The sequence below is a fragment of the Myxine glutinosa genome, chromosome 1, assembly GCF_964187855.1.
Source record: "Myxine glutinosa chromosome 1, kmMyxGlut1.1, whole genome shotgun sequence".
In the NCBI taxonomy this organism is placed as follows: domain Eukaryota; kingdom Metazoa; phylum Chordata; class Myxini; order Myxiniformes; family Myxinidae; genus Myxine; species Myxine glutinosa.
The window spans coordinates 123,643,156-123,661,080 of NC_136261.1; the positions used below are offsets into that span (position 1 = coordinate 123,643,156).

A 17,925-nucleotide genomic window follows, 5' to 3' on the forward strand; every position below is an offset into this window, starting at 1 on the left:
CTGGGCGCGCCACGGCGACCTACTAGGTTCTACGATGCCGTCTTTCAAGAGCTGAGCCGTTTCGTCCGCAATGAATTGCATGTCAGCGCGAGAGTAGCGTCGTGATTTTACCGCGACAGGGGTGCAGTCGGAGGTTAGATTGGGGAACAGCGAAAGCGGCTGGACGTCCATTTGCGCTAGGGCGCACACCGCAAGCGCGTCGTCTGCCCCCACAACAAGAGTGTCAGGCCCACCAAACTCCATTACCAGACGTCCATGCAGCTTAAGAAAATCGTGTCCTAACAGAATATCAGCACATAATGCGGGTAAAACCATAATGCGGGTACATCAGGGAAAACCCGTCCCTTTAGCACGAGTTTCAATCGGCATTCCCCCTTCGTGCTGAGTCGAAGCCCCTGGGAAGCCATGAAGATCCGTCTCGTAGACCTCCAGATCCGCCATCCATGCCTGAGCACAAGTCGCTGGTCGATAAAACTATCCGTAGATCCTGTATCCACCAAGGCCCGAACACAATGGCCTTCGACCATGAGGGGAATAAGGGCTTGAGCCAGGCCAGACGAGGCTGCTGGGAGCGGGACTGAGCCCCCCGAATGGGTCGGACCAGCCTCGCGGGTGGATCCTACGCCAGCAGCAGTTTTGCGGTCGTGGTCGGAGTCTGTGTTGACCATGGGGAATCCATTATCGTCATCAGAGGGCTTTCCCAAGCATTCCAGTGTTTTGCAATTCAAAAACTGACAATTCTGACAGGAAAAGGCCTCCGTAGTATTTGAAATCGCCTTTTGACACTTTCGGCAGAAAAAGGCTTCCGTAGTATTCGAAATCGCCTTTTGACATTTTTGGCAGCAAAAGGCCTCCGTAGTATTTGAAATCTCCTTTGTCGGGGTGTGGGCCGCCGTTAGCTCGTGGACGACTCGAGGAGAACGTTCCGCTGGGGCTTGGCGAGGCTTCAAAGCCCCTTGCGTGGCCCGGAGTTTGGTCAAGGACACGTCCTTTGTGCCCGATGGATGAGACGGTGGTGGCTGTCCAGTGACGCCCGCCAAGGACGTCTGAGCGCCCAGGGGCCCGCAGAGATGGGCCCTCCCCTTCGAAGTCGGGTAAGGCGCCGGGTGTCGGGCTCGGCTCGCGGGCTCTGCAATGAGCCCATTCAAGGTCGCCGCGCCCGCGCGACCGCGACCACGCGAGTCAATGAGCCGCGAGCCGCGTGCCGTTTTCCTGCACACTTTCGCATAATGTCCCTTTTGCGAGCACAAATGGCATATAGCGTCTCGTGCCGGACACACGACCCGGGCATGACGTGGCCCCCCACAGAAAAAGCATGCGGCCCCGCGTAAGGCCTTGGGTCTTGTCGTAATGGCAGCCGTCAGGGCTGGGTCTTCCTCCGGAGCATCCCGGAGTTCAGCGAGCGGATCCACGTCCTCGGCGGTAGCACTCTCTGGCCGGGCGTGTAGTGTGGTGCCCGCCAAGAGGCGCGTGCGATCATAGATGTTCGATTGCATCCGCGCTTCGGTGTATACTGTCCCTTGCTCGAGTGCCGTAGCGAAGGTCAGGTCGGTCTTCTCCAAGAGTTTGAGCCTTAGTTCCTGGGAGGAGACCCCTGCAACGAAGGCATCTAAAAGACGATCATCCTGAGCCTGCGCGGGATTCCGTGGCTCCCTGACGCTGTCCAGCAAAAGCTGCCGGAGCTCCTGGGCGTAGTGGTCCATCGCCTCGTTGGGTTGCTGACGTCGCGTTTGCAGCAAATATCGTGCGTACACCGGGCTTTTTTCCTTTATGTACAGCCGTTTGAGCTCCGCGATGGAGAGGTCATACGTCACGCATTGAGCGATAGAGTTGTAAACCCGGTAGTCGATTTTTGAATGGAGAGTTGCTAGCTTCGCGGCAGCCGTCGGCGCGGTCTCAGGCTCATCAAAAAGATTCTCCAATTGTCTGAGCCAGTGCTTCAGCTGCAAGCCACCATCCGGGGCTTGCGGGTCGGCACAGAATACGGACACCGTCAGCGTCTTGTTGCCAGCCATGTCGGTAGATCTTAAATGCAATTAAGTGTTGTGTAAAACCAATCAGGTCCACACAACTTTAGTCCAACGGGTTGGTTTAATTGCATTTAGATCATAACATCATCCTGTAAAGTAGAAAATACAATAAGTATACGATGTGACATCTCATGGGTCCATTCATATCATTCAATGCAAGCAAGCTGGTTATTCTATGCAGGCGTACCGTTAGCGAGTCTACCAGATGTAACATGTCACAGGAGAAGTCTCGGAGCACCGTTCGCAGCAGCGGGTCTTATAGTCACGCCCCTAGCGGTGTCAACGAGCAGCGAGCATCACCCCGGGTTCAGTACGAATACGATTTCACTACAAATTGATTACTCAATAAATAATTAATCGATTAATCAATAAATAATTAATAGATGAAATGATTAATCAATAAATCAAAAATATCCTTGATAGCCACATCACTTGGTCACTCATGTCCAAATATTAGCTTCCCAGCTCAAAAGGTGCCTGAGATATTGGCCAAATGAGAAAGAAAATAAATAAATGATTAATAATGAAAATAAATAAATAATAATCATAAAAAATTAAATTATTAATCAATTTGGTCAGAGAACACATAAACTACAACTATTTCATCAGAATCTGTAACTTAAAAAAAAAAATTTTTTTTGTCATTAATCGAATAATTAAATAATTAATCGATTAATTGCTTAATTAATAAATCAAAAATATCCTTTGCAGCCAAATCACCTGGTCATTGGCATGTCCAAATATCAGCTTCCTAACTCAAAAGGTGCCTGAGTTAATGGTCAGAAGAGAAAGGAAATTTGATTAATTAAACAAGTACTTAATTAATCGCTAATAATTAAATAACTCCTCAATTTATTGATTAATCAAAAAAAAAACTACCGTTTTTGAAAAAGGACTTGCTCACTATTGTGCCGAAATTTCAGCTTCCTAGCTCAAAGGATGGCTGAGATATCGTCCGGACAAACAAACAAGAAAGAAAACAAACAAGAAAGAAAACAAGTACAGATACATTCAAAGTACACCGCCCCATGCCAAATAATTAAATATGCTGCAGCGCGGCATTGCCGGGGCGCCTCCGGCGCCCGGCAATACCGCAGTGCAGCTCGTTGAGGCTGCATTGGGAGGGAGAGGTGTACACTAATTGATTGATTAATTGTATAATTAAAATCAATAAAACATTATCACAAAATATATTCATAATCAATTGGCTAATCGCATAACTAAACCACTCGTGCTTCATCCGAAGATGTATCTTTTAGAAATTTAATTAAATAAGTCATTTATAAAAAATTAAATAATTAATTGATTACTCAATAAATAATTAATCGATTAATCAATAAATAATTAATAGATGAAATGATTAATCAATAAATCAAAAATATCCTTGATAGCCACATCACTTGGTCACTCATGTCCAAATATTAGCTTCCCAGCTCAAAAGGTGCCTGAGATATTGGCCAAATGAGAAAGAAAATAAATAAATGATTAATAATAAAAATAAATAACTAATAATCATAAAAAATTAAATTATTAATCAATTTGGTCAGAGAACACATAAACTACCACTATTTCATCAGAATCTAACTTAAAAAAAAAATTTTTTTTGGTCATTAATCGAATAATTAAATAATTAATCGATTAATTGATTAATTAATAAATCAAAAATATCCTTTGTAGCCAAATCACCTGGTCATTGGCATGTCCAAATATCAGCTTCCTAACTCAAAAGGTGCCTGAGTTAATGGTCAGAAGAGAAAGGAAATTTAATTAATTAAATAAGTACTTAATTAATCGCTAATAATTAAATAACTCCTCAATTTATTGACTAATCAAAAAAAAAATACCCTTTTTGACAAAGGACTTTCTCACTATTGTGCCAAAATTTCAGCTTCCTAGCTCAAAGGATGGCTGAGATATCGCCCGGACAAACAAACAAGAAAGAAAACAAACAAGAAAGAAACCAGAGTGAAAACTGAGTACTCTCTTTCAGCGTGCGTCACTGCCGAGCCCCCTTTGGTGCCCGGCAATGACGATTTGCAATGCCTGGAGATGGCATAGGAAAGGAGCGGTGTACAACAAGAAAGAAAGAAACCAGAGTGAAAACTGAGTACTCTCTTTCAGCATGCGTCACTGCCGAGCCCCCTTCGGTGCCCGGCAATGACGATTTGCAATGCCTGGAGATGGCATAGGAAAGGAGCGGTGTACAACACAAAAGAAACCAGAGTGAAAACTGAGTACTCTCTTTCAGCGTGCGTCACTGCCGAGCCCCCTTTGGTGCCCGGCAATGACGATTTGCAATGCCTGGAGATGGCATAGGATCTGGCATAGACGAGATCTGGATTCGGACCTAAACCAAAATCGAATCGGCTTGTTCTTGTCACCGAACCAACTCATCCACCTCGTTTAGACATAACTCATCCATAATTTTTTTAATATCATGTTATATATCGCTTTTGGTCCGATCGGGTGACATAGTCACAATTTCGGTCTTCGAGGCCCGCCGATAGGCACAGTGTGACCAGAAGGGACGAGGTTCTCCTGACCACGTGGCCCTCGACTTGGTGGGGTTTGTCCGCACAATGTGGGCGCTTTCAGGATGAACTTTAGCCGGGGAGCGTTTGGGCGCCCCGGTCTGATACTGCCGCCCACGCGCAGAACAACTTGTGAGTGCACGTGGGTCCCGGCGGTCCCACTGGCCTAGCGCTACCATGTTTAGACAGCGAACTCCATCCCCGGGCACCGGCACCTACTCCCGGAAGTTTGAGAGAATAGCGGCGCCGGGCACGGCAGGACACCCGCGGAGCCCCGGCGGACCAGGGACGCGCGAGCCTACACGTTAGCGTGCTACGGCGGAATCAACGGCTTCGGCCACGGTCGGGCCGATACTCGGCCCGGTCGCACCGGGAATGAACTGGTTCGACGCCCGCGCTGGAGAGGTCGCGGGCGACTGAGATGTATTAACAAATTAATTGATTAATTTGAGACGTCCGATTTCTAGTGTTTGGAAATTTGGAAGAGCTTGACCCTAGCCTAGCGACAATACGACAAGTATTACACAAGTATTACGACAAGTATTACAATTACGACAAGTATACGACAAGTATTACGACAAGTACAAGTATCCCCCCAAGTCCTCCCGATGTCCCTGCTCTCAAATGTTGTGTTTGTGTCCTTCCCCCTCTTCCCCCTCTCTTTTGTGTCCTTCCCCCTCTCTCCCCATCTTGTCTGCCGCTCCCCTTGTTTTTTGTGTTTTGTGTGTCGGTTTGTCTTTTTGTGTGATTAATGTTAGCTCTTTCACGAGCCTCGATCTTGTATACAAAAAAAAAAAAAAAAAAACAGAAAATCTCTCAATGGTGAAGAATTACTTCGGAAATTAAATAATACTTGTATCCGAATCCATATCCACATCTTCACCAAAATCGCATCGATTCTGTCTTGTCACACACCCAACCTGTCCATCAATTTTCGTCCAAATCCGTCCATAACTTTTTTGAGATATCGTGTTTATCGATATCTATCGATTTTAGCCCTACAACTCAATGGTGAAAAATCACTTTAAAATTATCTGATCCGTATCCGGATTCGAAACGTCATCAAAATTGAATCACTTCTTCCATATCAGACATCCAACCTCTCCACCAGGTTTGTCTGAATCCGTCCACAACTTTTTTTAATGTCCTGCTATGTATCGTTTTTGGCCCTATCTCCCAATGGTGGAGAATCATTTTAAAAATTCGACCAGCCGGATCCGAATTCGGATCTTCACCAAATTCTAATCATTTCGTCCTTGTCACATATGCTACCTCTCCTCCAAATTTCGTCCGAATCCGTCCACACCTTTTTGAGATATCTTGTTCACAGACAAACAGACAGACATACATGGGCAAAAACACAACCTCCATCCACCTTTGGTGGCAGGGGTATATATGGCAGCCACATGGAGACGGAATTGGGAGGGAGAGGAGTACAATAATTGATTGATTAATTGTGAAATTAAAAGATATAAATGATCATAAAATATTTTCTTAATCAATTGGCTAATAGCATACCTAAAGCACTAGTGCTTCATCCGAAGATGTATCTTTTAGAAATTTAATTAAATAAGTCATTTATAAAAAATTAAATAATTAATTGATTACTCAATAAATAATTAATCGATTAATCAATAAATAATTAATAGATGAAATGATTAATCAATAAATCAAAAATATCCTTGATAGCCACATCACTTGGTCACTCATGTCCAAATATTAGCTTCCCAGCTCAAAAGGTGCCTGAGATATTGGCCAAATGAGAAAGAAAATAAATAAATGATTAATAATGAAAATAAATAAATAATAATCATAAAAAAATTATATTAATCAATTTGGTCAGAGAACACATAATCTACCACTATTTCATCAGAATCTGTAACTTTAAAAAAACAAATTTTTTTTGTCATTAATCGAATAATTAAATAATTAATCGATTAATTGATTAATTAATAAATCAAAAATATCCTTTGCAGCCAAATCACCTGGTCATTGGCATGTCCAAATGTCAGCTTCCTAACTCAAAAGGTGCCTGAGTTAATGGTCAGAAGAGAAAGGAAATTTGATTAATTAAATAAGTACTTAATTAATCGCTAATAATTGAATAACTCCTCAATTTATTGATTAATCAAAAAAAAAATACAGTTTTTGACAAAAGACTTGCTCACTATTGTGCCGAAATTTCAGCTTCCTAGCTCAAAGGATGGCTGAGATATCGCCCGGACAAACAAGAAAGAAAGAAAACAAGAAAGAAAACCAACAAGAAAGAAAGAAACCAGAGTGAAAACTGAGTACTCTCTTTCAGCGTGCGTCACTGCCGAGCCCCCTTTGGTGCCCGGCAATGACGATTTGCAATGCCTGGAGATGGCATAGGAAAGGAGCGGTGTACAACAAGTACACATACATTCAAAGTACACCGCCCCATGCCAAATATTTAAATATGCTGCAGCGCGGCATTGCCGGGGCGCCTTGGGCGCCTGGCAATACCGCAGTGCAGCTCATTGAGGCTGCATTGGGAGGGAGAGGTGTGCACTAATTGATTGATTAATTGTATAATTAAAATCAATAAAAGATTATCACAAAATATTTTCATAATCAATTGGCTAATCGCATAACTAAACCACTAGTGCTTCATCCGAAGATGTATCTTTTAGAAATTTAATTAAATAAGTCATTTATAAAAAATTAAATAATTAATTGATTACTCAATAAATAATTAATCGATTAATCAATAAATAATTAATAGATGAAATGATTAATCAATAAATCAAAAATATCCTTGATAGCCACATCACTTGGTCACTCATGTCCAAATATTAGCTTCCCAGCTCAAAAGGTGCCTGAGATATTGGCCAAATGAGAAAGCAAAATAAATAAATGATTAATAATGAAAATAAATAAATAATAATCATAAAAAAATTAAATTATTAATCAATTTGGTCAGAGAACACATAAACTACCACTATTTCATCAGAATCTGTAACTTAAAAAAAAAAAAATTTTTTGTCATTAATCGAATAATTAAATAATTAATCGAGTAATTGATTAATTAATAAATCAAAAATAGCGTTTGCAGGCAAATCACCTGGTCATTGGCATGTCCAAATATCAGCTTCCTAACTCAAAAGGTGCCTGAGTTAATGGTCAGAAGAGAAAGGAAATTTGATTAATTAAATAAGTACTTAATTAATCGCTAATAATTAAATAACTCCTCAATTTATTGATTAATCAAAAAAAAAAAAACGTTTTTGACAAAGGACTTGCTCACTATTGTGCCGAAATTTCAGCTTCCTAGCTCAAAGGATGGCTGAGATATCGGCCGGACAAACAAACAAGAAAGAAAACAAGAAAACAAACAAGAAAGAAACCAGAGTGAAAACTGAGTACTCTCTTTCAGCGTGCGTCACTGCCGAGCCCCCTTCGGTGCCCGGCAATGACGATTTTCAATGCCTGGAGATGGCATAGGAAAGGAGCGGTGTACAACAACCAGAGTGAAAACTGAGTACTCTCTTTCAGCGTGCGTCACTGCCGAGCCCCCTTCGGTGCCCAGCAATGACGATTTGCAATGCCTGGAGATGGCATAGGAAAGGAGCGGTGTACAACAAACAAACAAACAACCAGAGTGAAAACTGAGTACTCTCTTTCAGCGTGCGTCACTGCCGAGCCCCCTTCGGTGCCCGGCAATGACGATTTGCAATGCCTGGAGATGGCATAGGAAAGGAGCAGTGTACAATAATTAATGGATTAATTGATTAATTAATAAATCAAAAATAGAATTTGCAGCCAAATCACCTGGTCATTGGCATGTCCAAATATCAGCTTCCTATCTCAAAAGGTGCCTGAGTTACTGGTCAGAAGAGAAAGGAAATTTGATTAATTAAATAAGTACTTAATTAATCGCTCATAATTAAATAACTCATCAATTAATTGATTATTCAAAAAACAAAAAATACTGTTTTTGACAAAGGACTTGCTCACTACTGTGCCGAAATTTCAGCTTCCTCGCTCAAAGGATGTCTGAGATATCGCCCGGACAAACAAGCAAGAAAACAAGAAAACAAACAAGAAAACAACCAAGAAAACAAACAAACAAACAAGAAAGAAAAAAGTAAAGACACATTCAAAGTACACCGCCCACATGCCAAATAATTAAATATCCTACAGTGCGGCATTGCCGGGGCGCCTCTGGCGCCCGGCAATACCGCAGTGCAGCTCATTGAGGCTGCATTGGGAGGGAGAGGTGTACACTAATTGATTGATTAATTGTATAATTAAAATCAATAAAAGATTATCACAAAATATTTTCATAATCAATTGGCTAATAGCATAACTAAACCATTAGTGCTTCATCCGAAGATGTATCTTTTTTAAAATTTAATTAAATAAGTCATTAATAAAAAATTAAATAATTAATTGATTAATCAATAAATAATTAATCGATTAATCAATAAATAATTAATAGATGAAATATACATAAATCAAAAATATCCTTGATAGCCACATCACTTGGTCACTGTCATGTCAAAATATTAGCTTCCCCAGCTCAAAAGGTGCCTGAGATATTGGCCAAATGAGAAAGAAAATAAATAAATGATTAATAATGAAAATAAATAAATAATAATCATTAAAAAATTAAATTATTAATCAATTCGGTCACAGAACACAGAAACCACCACCATTTCATCAGAATCTGTAACTGAATTTTTTTTTTTTTTTTTAGTAATTAATCGAATAATTAAATAATTAATCGATTAATTGATTGATCAATAAATCAAAAATATCCTTGATAGCCACATCACTTGGTCACTCATGTCCAAATATTAGCTTCCGAGCTCAAAAGGTGCCTGAGATATTGGCCAAATGAGAAAGAAAATAAATAAATGATTAATAATGAAAATAAATAAATAATAATCATAAAAAAATTAAATTATTAATCAATTTGGTCAGACAACACATAAACTACCACTATTTCATCATAATCTGTAACTTTAAAAAAAATTTTTTGGGTCATTAATCGAATAATTAAATAATTAATCGATTAATTGATTAATTAATAAATCAAAAATAGCCTTTGCAGCCAAATCACCTGGTCATTGGCATGTCCAAATAACAGCTTCCTAACTCAAAAGGTGCCTGAGTTAATGGTCAGAAGGGAAAGGAAATTTGATTAATTAAATAAGTACTTAATTAATCGCTAATAATTAAATAACTCCTCAATTTATTGATTATTCAAAAAACAAAAAATACCGTTTTTGACAAAGGACTTGCTCACTATTGTGCCGAAATTTCCGCTTCCTCGCTCAAAGGATGGCTGAGATATCGCCCGGACAAACAAGCAAGAAAACAAGAAAACAAACAAGAAAACAACCAAGAAAACAAACAAACAAACAACCAGAGTGAAAACTGAGTACTCTCTTTCAGCGTGCGTCACTGCCGAGCCCCCTTCGGTGCCCGGCAATGACGATTTGCAATGCCTGGCATAGGAAAGGAGCGGTGTACAATTAGCAAATCAATTGCATAATTTGAAGTTCCTGTCTGTCAGTGTGCATCGGCGGCCGCTTTCGGTGCTGCCTTTCCTTTTCTAGTCTGGGTTCGAATCTTGGCCCAGCTATAAACTGTCATTCAAGGGTTTGGACATACGTCGACAAGGTAATTGCACCTGATCCTTCATTTTTCAGCAAAAACAACAATAGCTTGGCCCCAAGGCCAGTCGATAGGCCATACCATCACCGGCACAATGCCTATATACCCATTATGAGCCATGTGACATACAGTCAAGTGAAAAAGTAAGTACACCCCATGTAAAGTTTTGACTTTTTCAACATATTTCAACATACAGCTATTTTGATCTTCATTTCAGCAATATTGATAGATAAAGGTGATATAATATAACAAATATCATGAAACATTTACATTTTGTAGTCCATTGTATAATTTAAATAAACATAAATGCAAATTTCGCATGTGGAAAAAGTAAGTACACCCCTACATTTATCACTACTTCAAATACCTAAAATTATAATCAGGTGCACCAGCTCAGGTGCAAATGATTAGAACATCGTCAGAGAGAATCTTGGAGGAACCTGTCTTATTTAAACCTCAGACATTTCGTTTGGTTTGCTCTTTGTTGTTGAAGTGTGCGGCGTCACCATGCCTAGATCAAAAGAGCTCTCTGAGGCCTTCAGAAAGAAGGTTATAGATGCCTACGAGTCTGGGAGGGAATTTAAAAAGATCTCCAAACAATTTGAAATCAATCATTCAACTGTCCGGAAGATCATCTACAAGTGGAGAAGATTCCAAACAACTGCAAACTTGTTCAGGCCAGGCTGCCCCCAACAAGTTCAGCCCGAGAGCAGACCGCGAGATGCTGAAAGAAGTCTCTAAGAACCCCAGAATGTCATCACGGGACCTACAGGTAGCTCTTGCCACTGTTGATGTCAAAGTGCACGAGTCTACCATTAGAAAGAAGCTGCACAAATTTGATCCACATGGGAGGTGTGCCAGGAGGAAACCTTTGCTGTCCAGAAAGAACATCAGGGCAAGACTAAAGTTTGCCAATGAACACCTCGGCAAAGACCAGCACTTCTGGAACATGTGCTCTGGACAGATGAGTCAAAGGTAGAGCTATTTGGCCACAGTACCAGAAGACATGTTTGGCGAAAACCAAAGACAGCATTTGACCACAAGAACCTGATACCAACTGTAAAGCATGGTGGTGGAAATATTATGGTTTGGGGCAGCTTTGCTGCATCAGGGCCTGGGCAGCTCACCATCATAGAATCCACCATGAATTCTTCATTGTATAGGGTGTTTCATAGGGTGTTTGAGGATAATGTGAGGCCATCTGTCGGCAAGTTGAAGCTCAACGCGAAGGTGGACCTTGCAACATGACAATGACACTAAACATACCAGTAAATCCACCAATGAATGGCTGAAAAGAAAGAAATGGAGGGTTCTGGAATGGCCGAGTCAAAGCCCGGATCTAAATCAAATCGAGATGTTGTGGGGGGATTTGAAACGAGCTGTGCATGCAAGAAACCCCTCAAACATCGCACAGCTGAAAGAATTCTGCATGGAGGAGTGGGCAAAAATTTCTCCCAGTCGATGTCAGAGACTGGTAGACAGTTATAAGAAACACCTACTTGAAGTTGTTTCTGCCAAAGGGGACAATACCACCTATTAGAGCCAAGGGTGTACTTACTTTTTCCACATGCGAAATTTGCATTTATGTTTATTTAAATTATACAATGGACTACAAAATGTAAATGTTTCATGATATTTGTTATATTATATCACCTTTATCTATCAATATTGTTGAAATGAAGATCAAATAGCTGTATGTTGAAATATGTTGAAAAAGTCAAAACTTTACATGGGGTGTACTTACTTTTTCACGTGACTGTACATTATACACCAAACACCACATTGATTATGAGATAGCCATTACAAACATACTTAAAGTCCTGCCGGCATGAGCAAGTATTTTTGTCTTCAAGCTTTGCCCTCTAGCTTCATCACCCACCCCCAACTCAAAAAAAAACTCCTGAGTCTACCTTATCAACACATTAATACGTCTATCATGAAATATCTGCCTTTTAGTTAGGTCCAAAACTTCAATTCCGTGACCATTTTCTGGCTAGTAAGGTTTGACGATTGATGATTGACTTCTATTGACATTTTATAACAAAAATAGCCTCTATGTCCCTCCCAAAAATCCCGGCATTTTTCGCCAGAGGCCCGAATCCAAGATGCCCGCCGGCACTATCTTGAAAAATTAAGTTTTGAACCAGAACACCTAGAATCACGTACAAAGACACTTTTTGGGGTAATTTGACCACGAGGATTCCGAATCTGACATTAGTTTGACGTTATGACATTATTTTGATCCAGAAATCCAAGATGGCCACCATCCAGTAGAGCGAAAATGCAACTTTTGTACTTAAACATGTTAAAGAAACTACCTCCATAAGGATATCTTGCAGTAAAGTAATTGATGATTGCATGACAAGTAAACTCATTACACTTCAAAATAAGCTATTTTTAATAGCTGTGACTTGAACAGTTTTCAAATGAAGTAATTAATCAATATGACCTTTAATTATATGATTAGTCCGAATCAGAGCATTCTGCTTCACTAGAATCTGAATCATCAGATTCCGATGAATCTCCCTGCCTTTGTACATCATCATCTCGCTCCTCATTCCCCTCCTGGCTCTCATCTTCCTCACTCTCTTCAGCTGGGCCTGGTGCAGGTAGATGTGTCGGGAGAGCAGGTTGCGTGTGGCAGACAGGGCGACAGCGACCACCCACCAGCTCCCAGCCATGTCCGAGTGGCGAGGGGTGGTGTTTCTTGGAGGGCTGCACCATGGTGTGCTGCATGGCTGCACCATGGCTGCACCATGGAGGGCTGCACCAATCAGCAGGCTGCACCATGAGAGGCGAGAGCTCTTCCTCCTCTTCTAGCTCCTCGACTCTTGGCGGCCATGGGATGGGTTTGATTGACTTGACATCATCCTTGAGCCGCTTAGCCACATTGTGCACCAGTTGTTCACTGCTAACACCGATGGCGGAGAGTGCTGCTTCAACATATGAACCACCCCCAGACGTGTCATAGACTAGGTCGCTCTGGTTTCTCTGAGGGCGGGAGTGGAAGCCGATCTTGCCCTCAAACTCCCGGGTCAGGATATCTTTGATAAAGGATGACTTGATGCTGGATGTTGAGAAGCCATACCGAGATATGATAGAGCTGTAGTCTTTGAGGAGGCTCTGTAGAGACCTTAGCTCACGTTCCTCAAAGATAACTGTTCTGATGTGGTCAAAGAAGATAGTCTGAGCCTCACGGAGATTGACATTGTGCATGCGTGGGAGTTTGTCATCTTCACTCATTTTCTGGTAACTACGCACATATTTCAACCAGCATTTGTTGTGATATCTGATCTCAATCGCATATGGGTCATCAGCTGCATAATCGATCACACAGTTGATTCTGTCTCGCATGCTCTGATCTTCGAGGACCACCGTGTGACTCTTGAACGTTGCCCATGCATTATCATACGAAATCAGGGACAGCTTTGATTCTGGGTGCTTTGCCGACTCCGGTTTACAGCACCAGACACATTTTGTTTTTTCATGTATCAGCCCTTCTACACTTGATCGCAGCCGCTTGGCAGGTGGAGAAGCAGCCGGGGGGAAAGCCTCAGACATGGACGAAGACTGAGATTGGCATTCCTTGACTTCTCGTTTTTTCTGTCTTGTCTTGGCCTGCTCCAGTTTATTAGCATTCCATAAGGTCAGCCTACATGATTTATGGACACATTGTCTGCCGGGACCATTATCCCAATTGACTGTTGCATAAACGTCTCCGAACTTGTCAAGACCGCTCCATAACAGGGCTTTTTTCTTGAGATTTTCCCAACTCTCAACGGAGGTAACGACATCAGTGGCTTCATTGCAAAGCCCGCCACACTGGAGGACACACGGAACAGTGGACATTCTCTTGACAGCTATCTTCTGAATACTGCGCTTCTCAGTGCCGTCTCATTCGCTCGTATACTCCCTGGAAAGACAGAAATAAGTATATGACATTACACACACAGACAAATAAAAAACAAGAAAATAGCAATTCACTAATCACGACCTCAATTCCGTGGCCAGTATAGATTTAGCCAAAATAATGTGTTAATTCATGATCATATGTTCTCCCATTTAAAAGTTGCATTTTCGCTCTACTGGATGGTGGCCATCTTGGATTTCTGGGTCAAAATAATGTCATAACGTCAAACTAATGTCAGATTCGGAATCCTCGTGGTCAAATTACCCAAAAAAGTGTCTTTGTACGTGATTCTAGGTGTTCTGGTTCAAAACTTAATTTTTCAAGATAGTGCCGGCGGTCATCTTGGATTCGGGCCTCTGGCGAAAAATGCCGGGATTTTTGGGAGGGACATAGAGGCTATTTTTGTTATAAAATGTCAATAGAAGTCAAATCGATCGTCAAACCGTACTAGCCAGAAAATGGTCACGGAATTGAAGTTTTGGACCTAACTATTTGTAACCAGTGTTCACCTCCACCACTCCAAACCCTCTAGAGTTTGACCTGTACTCAAATTGATATTCCAAGGAGTTTACTGTACATTCAAAACAATCAGATAGATAATTGCTGCTCCCTTGTTTGGTGTATATAGTTCAAAGTTTAGTTACTTCAAGTTAGTCATCATAAAACTTGGAGAGACATGTTTATTATTAAATACAACATCTTCAACCCATCCACAGTAACCAGCAGGCTTTGAGATGTGTGTGTGTGTGTGTGTGTGTGTGTGTGTGTGTGTGTGTGTGTGTGTGTGTGTGTGTGTGTGTTTGTGTGTGTATCTTTACAGCAGAGCGTTCAGGGAAAGGCTGGCTTTTTTGAACACATTGTCCATATGAGAACAATGGACTATTCTGAATCAATCGAAAGAGCAAATCTTCGCTTCCAGATGCACCTTCCTCCATTTCGTGTCTCACAGAGCAAGGAAATGCAAGGTATTATGTGGCGTTTGAGCCACAATAGATGACAATGATGCAGGTCTATTTAGGTGAGAACAAATTACAATTCATTAAATTACTCAGCAACATCAAGAGAATGTTTTCAACACGTTGGAAAATCGGATTGAACAATGTATTATGAAAGATGGTGGTTATGTTGAAGCCTAAAATCTGAACTGTATTGAGTAAAAACTTCATGAATTATGCTTTCATGCATCATTTATAGTTTATTTATATTATGTGTACAATGTACATCAAAAGTTATAATATTTCAAAATTGCACAAGGACTTATTTTAAGGACACCCTGTATTTACTTCCCAAAATAACAAGCATTCTTAGTATTGCGCTGCAATACATGTCCCCTACCGGCAGTCTGTCGTCCGGAAAACTGTTGGGGAAATTACCAAAGTTCAAAGTGCCATAACTTGGTCAAAAATGATCGAAACGTCGTGAAGTTCGAACTTGATCTGTAACTTATCATGAGGAAACCATGTACCAAGTTTGAAATCATTAGCATTAAGAGTTTAGAAAAAAAGTCCGGAAAACTGTTCTTTGTGTGACGGACGGACAGACTGACAGACGGAGGGACGGAGTGCAAACCTATAGAGTATAGTCCCCTCCGGTGTACACCGGTAGGGGACTAATAAGCCCACAATGTCGCTCCATGTAGCAGCCTGCACGTATTGCACTGTGTGAATTATATAATTACCAACTCACGTTCTGAGGTAACTCGGCTAAAAATTATCCGATTTGCACCAAATGAAGTTCATGAATGGTTGCACAGACCCCTACTTCTCACTACAAGGGGAAAAAGAATGTAAATCGGAGTTAAAATAATCCCGCAAGGTCGCTCCGTGGAGCAGCCTGCACGCATTGCACTATGTGTGAATTATATAATTACCAACTCACGGTCTGAGGTAACTCGGCTAAAAATTATCCAATTTGCACCAAATAAAGTTTATGAATGGTTGCACAGACCCTTACTTCTCACTAAAAGTGGAAACAGAATGTAAATTGGAGTTAAAACAAGGAATATTAACAGCTTTGACTTACCGCACTCCAAATTATAGTCCGGAAAACTGTGGGGGGAAATTACCAAAGTTCAAAGTGCCATAACTTTGTCAAAAATGATCGAAACGTCGTGAAGTTCGAACTTGATCTGTATCTTATCAGGAGGAAACCATGCACCAAGTTTGAAATCATTAGCATTAAGAGTTTAGAAAAAAAGTCCGGAAAACTGTTCTTTGTGTGACGGACTGACAGACTGACAGACTGACAGACTGACAGACGGAGGGACGGAGTGCAAACCTATAGTCCCCTCTGGTGTTAATATTCCTCCAGTATACTCCGGTGTACACCGGCAGGGGACTAATAACAATAAAATAGATTATTACCTGAACTATTTGCAAGAACACAATGTAAACTAGAAAGCATCTGAAAATGCAAAGCCCATCTGTGTCCGTTTGTATCCAGACGCCTTGGACCACAACGTTTTGAGATATTTTGTTCACAAATGGACAGACAGACAGACAAACGGACAGACAAACAGATGTGAAAACATAACCTCCATCCACCTTTGGTGGCGTAGGTAAAAAAAAAACAAAATGAAAATTGATGCAGCCTTTACCTTTGAGCTTTAGATCTAAAAAAAAAAATCAGCTTCTAGCCCTTCTAGGTGAATATTTCAGTGACCCAATATTCAAAATCTTTAAATTTCAGGTCAATTGGATGAAAATTGATGATTTTAGGTGACGCTGTCCTTTAACTTTTTGACTATAGAAGTCTGGATAGACTTCCAACTGTTTGTGAGAAGTCATCAACGGTATCTCAATTGAAAGTTGATCCACACCCCCATTAATTGTCAGGATAGTTGAATAAAATGCGTTGTAATGACAAACTTTCAATGATGGTCTCTCCCCACTAATTGTTTAAATCCTCACAGATCACAACACACCAATCAGTTTAATCTTCAAAATGTACATTGCTGATGAAGGGGAAGATTATACTTGCTCACTGGTGCCCCTGCCACCCAAATATTTGAGTAGTCTGCATTATGAACAAGAAAGAGCAATCAGAGATTGCAAACCCTCACCAGGATGTATTCTCCGTGGTTTTTAAGGCTTTTGTGTTAAAACAAATATGGCGGCCGAACCACGTGACCGATGACTCATCATTATTTTTTTTCTCCACTAATTTATTCCTAGATTATGCTCAACAAATTTCATCTTCATCGGATGAAGTTTTGTACTTGTCGAATGATGACATCATAATGGAGGCACCTATGACATCATCATTAACATCTTTTATTCCCCATGGAGAGTTCTTTATAATGAGCCATGTCTCAATTTTTTCTATTCAGCACTTTCGGAGATATAGAGGTGCAAATGTTTTCGGTTTTTCCAAGATGGCGGCAGAACCACGTAACCGATGACGTCATAATTATCATTAAAAAATTATACAGGTGGAGTTGCACCTAAGGTGAAAATTTCCTGTCAATCGGACCAACGGTTGCAGAGAAAATCATATTTATTCTGTGCGGACAAACAGACAGACAGAGAAACAAACAAACGGACTCAAATGCAATACCCTCTCCTCAGGCAAGGGTAATTTATAGATATTGTGTGTTGCTGTGCTTTGAAATACTTATAGGAATAACGTCTACATTGATAATAATCTGTGGAAGGAAGAAATATGTAAAAGGCGAATGAAGCTGTTTTGCCAGACAAAATCAGACCAGAGTCTTCTCTCTGGCACCGACACTACAAAACACCATGCGTGTACTTCTTTGATCTTCAACTGCTTATCTCAAATGGCTTGAGTTGAATAAACAACAGATGTTTCA

The 17,925-nt window shown here is 40.9% G+C and overlaps 1 protein-coding gene across 1 annotated transcript in view; it reads left to right on the plus strand.

Moving 5' to 3' along the window:
* Positions 1-14,918: 14,918 nt before the first annotated feature.
* The window catches only part of LOC137419231 (uncharacterized), a 73,315-nt gene continuing 70,308 nt past the window's right edge, over positions 14,919-17,925 (plus strand). The window contains exon 1 of the mRNA XM_068105374.2: positions 14,919-15,079. Within this exon, the coding sequence (XP_067961475.2) occupies positions 14,980-15,079 (100 nt within the window). The 5' untranslated portion in view covers positions 14,919-14,979. The remainder of the gene's footprint in view (positions 15,080-17,925) is intronic.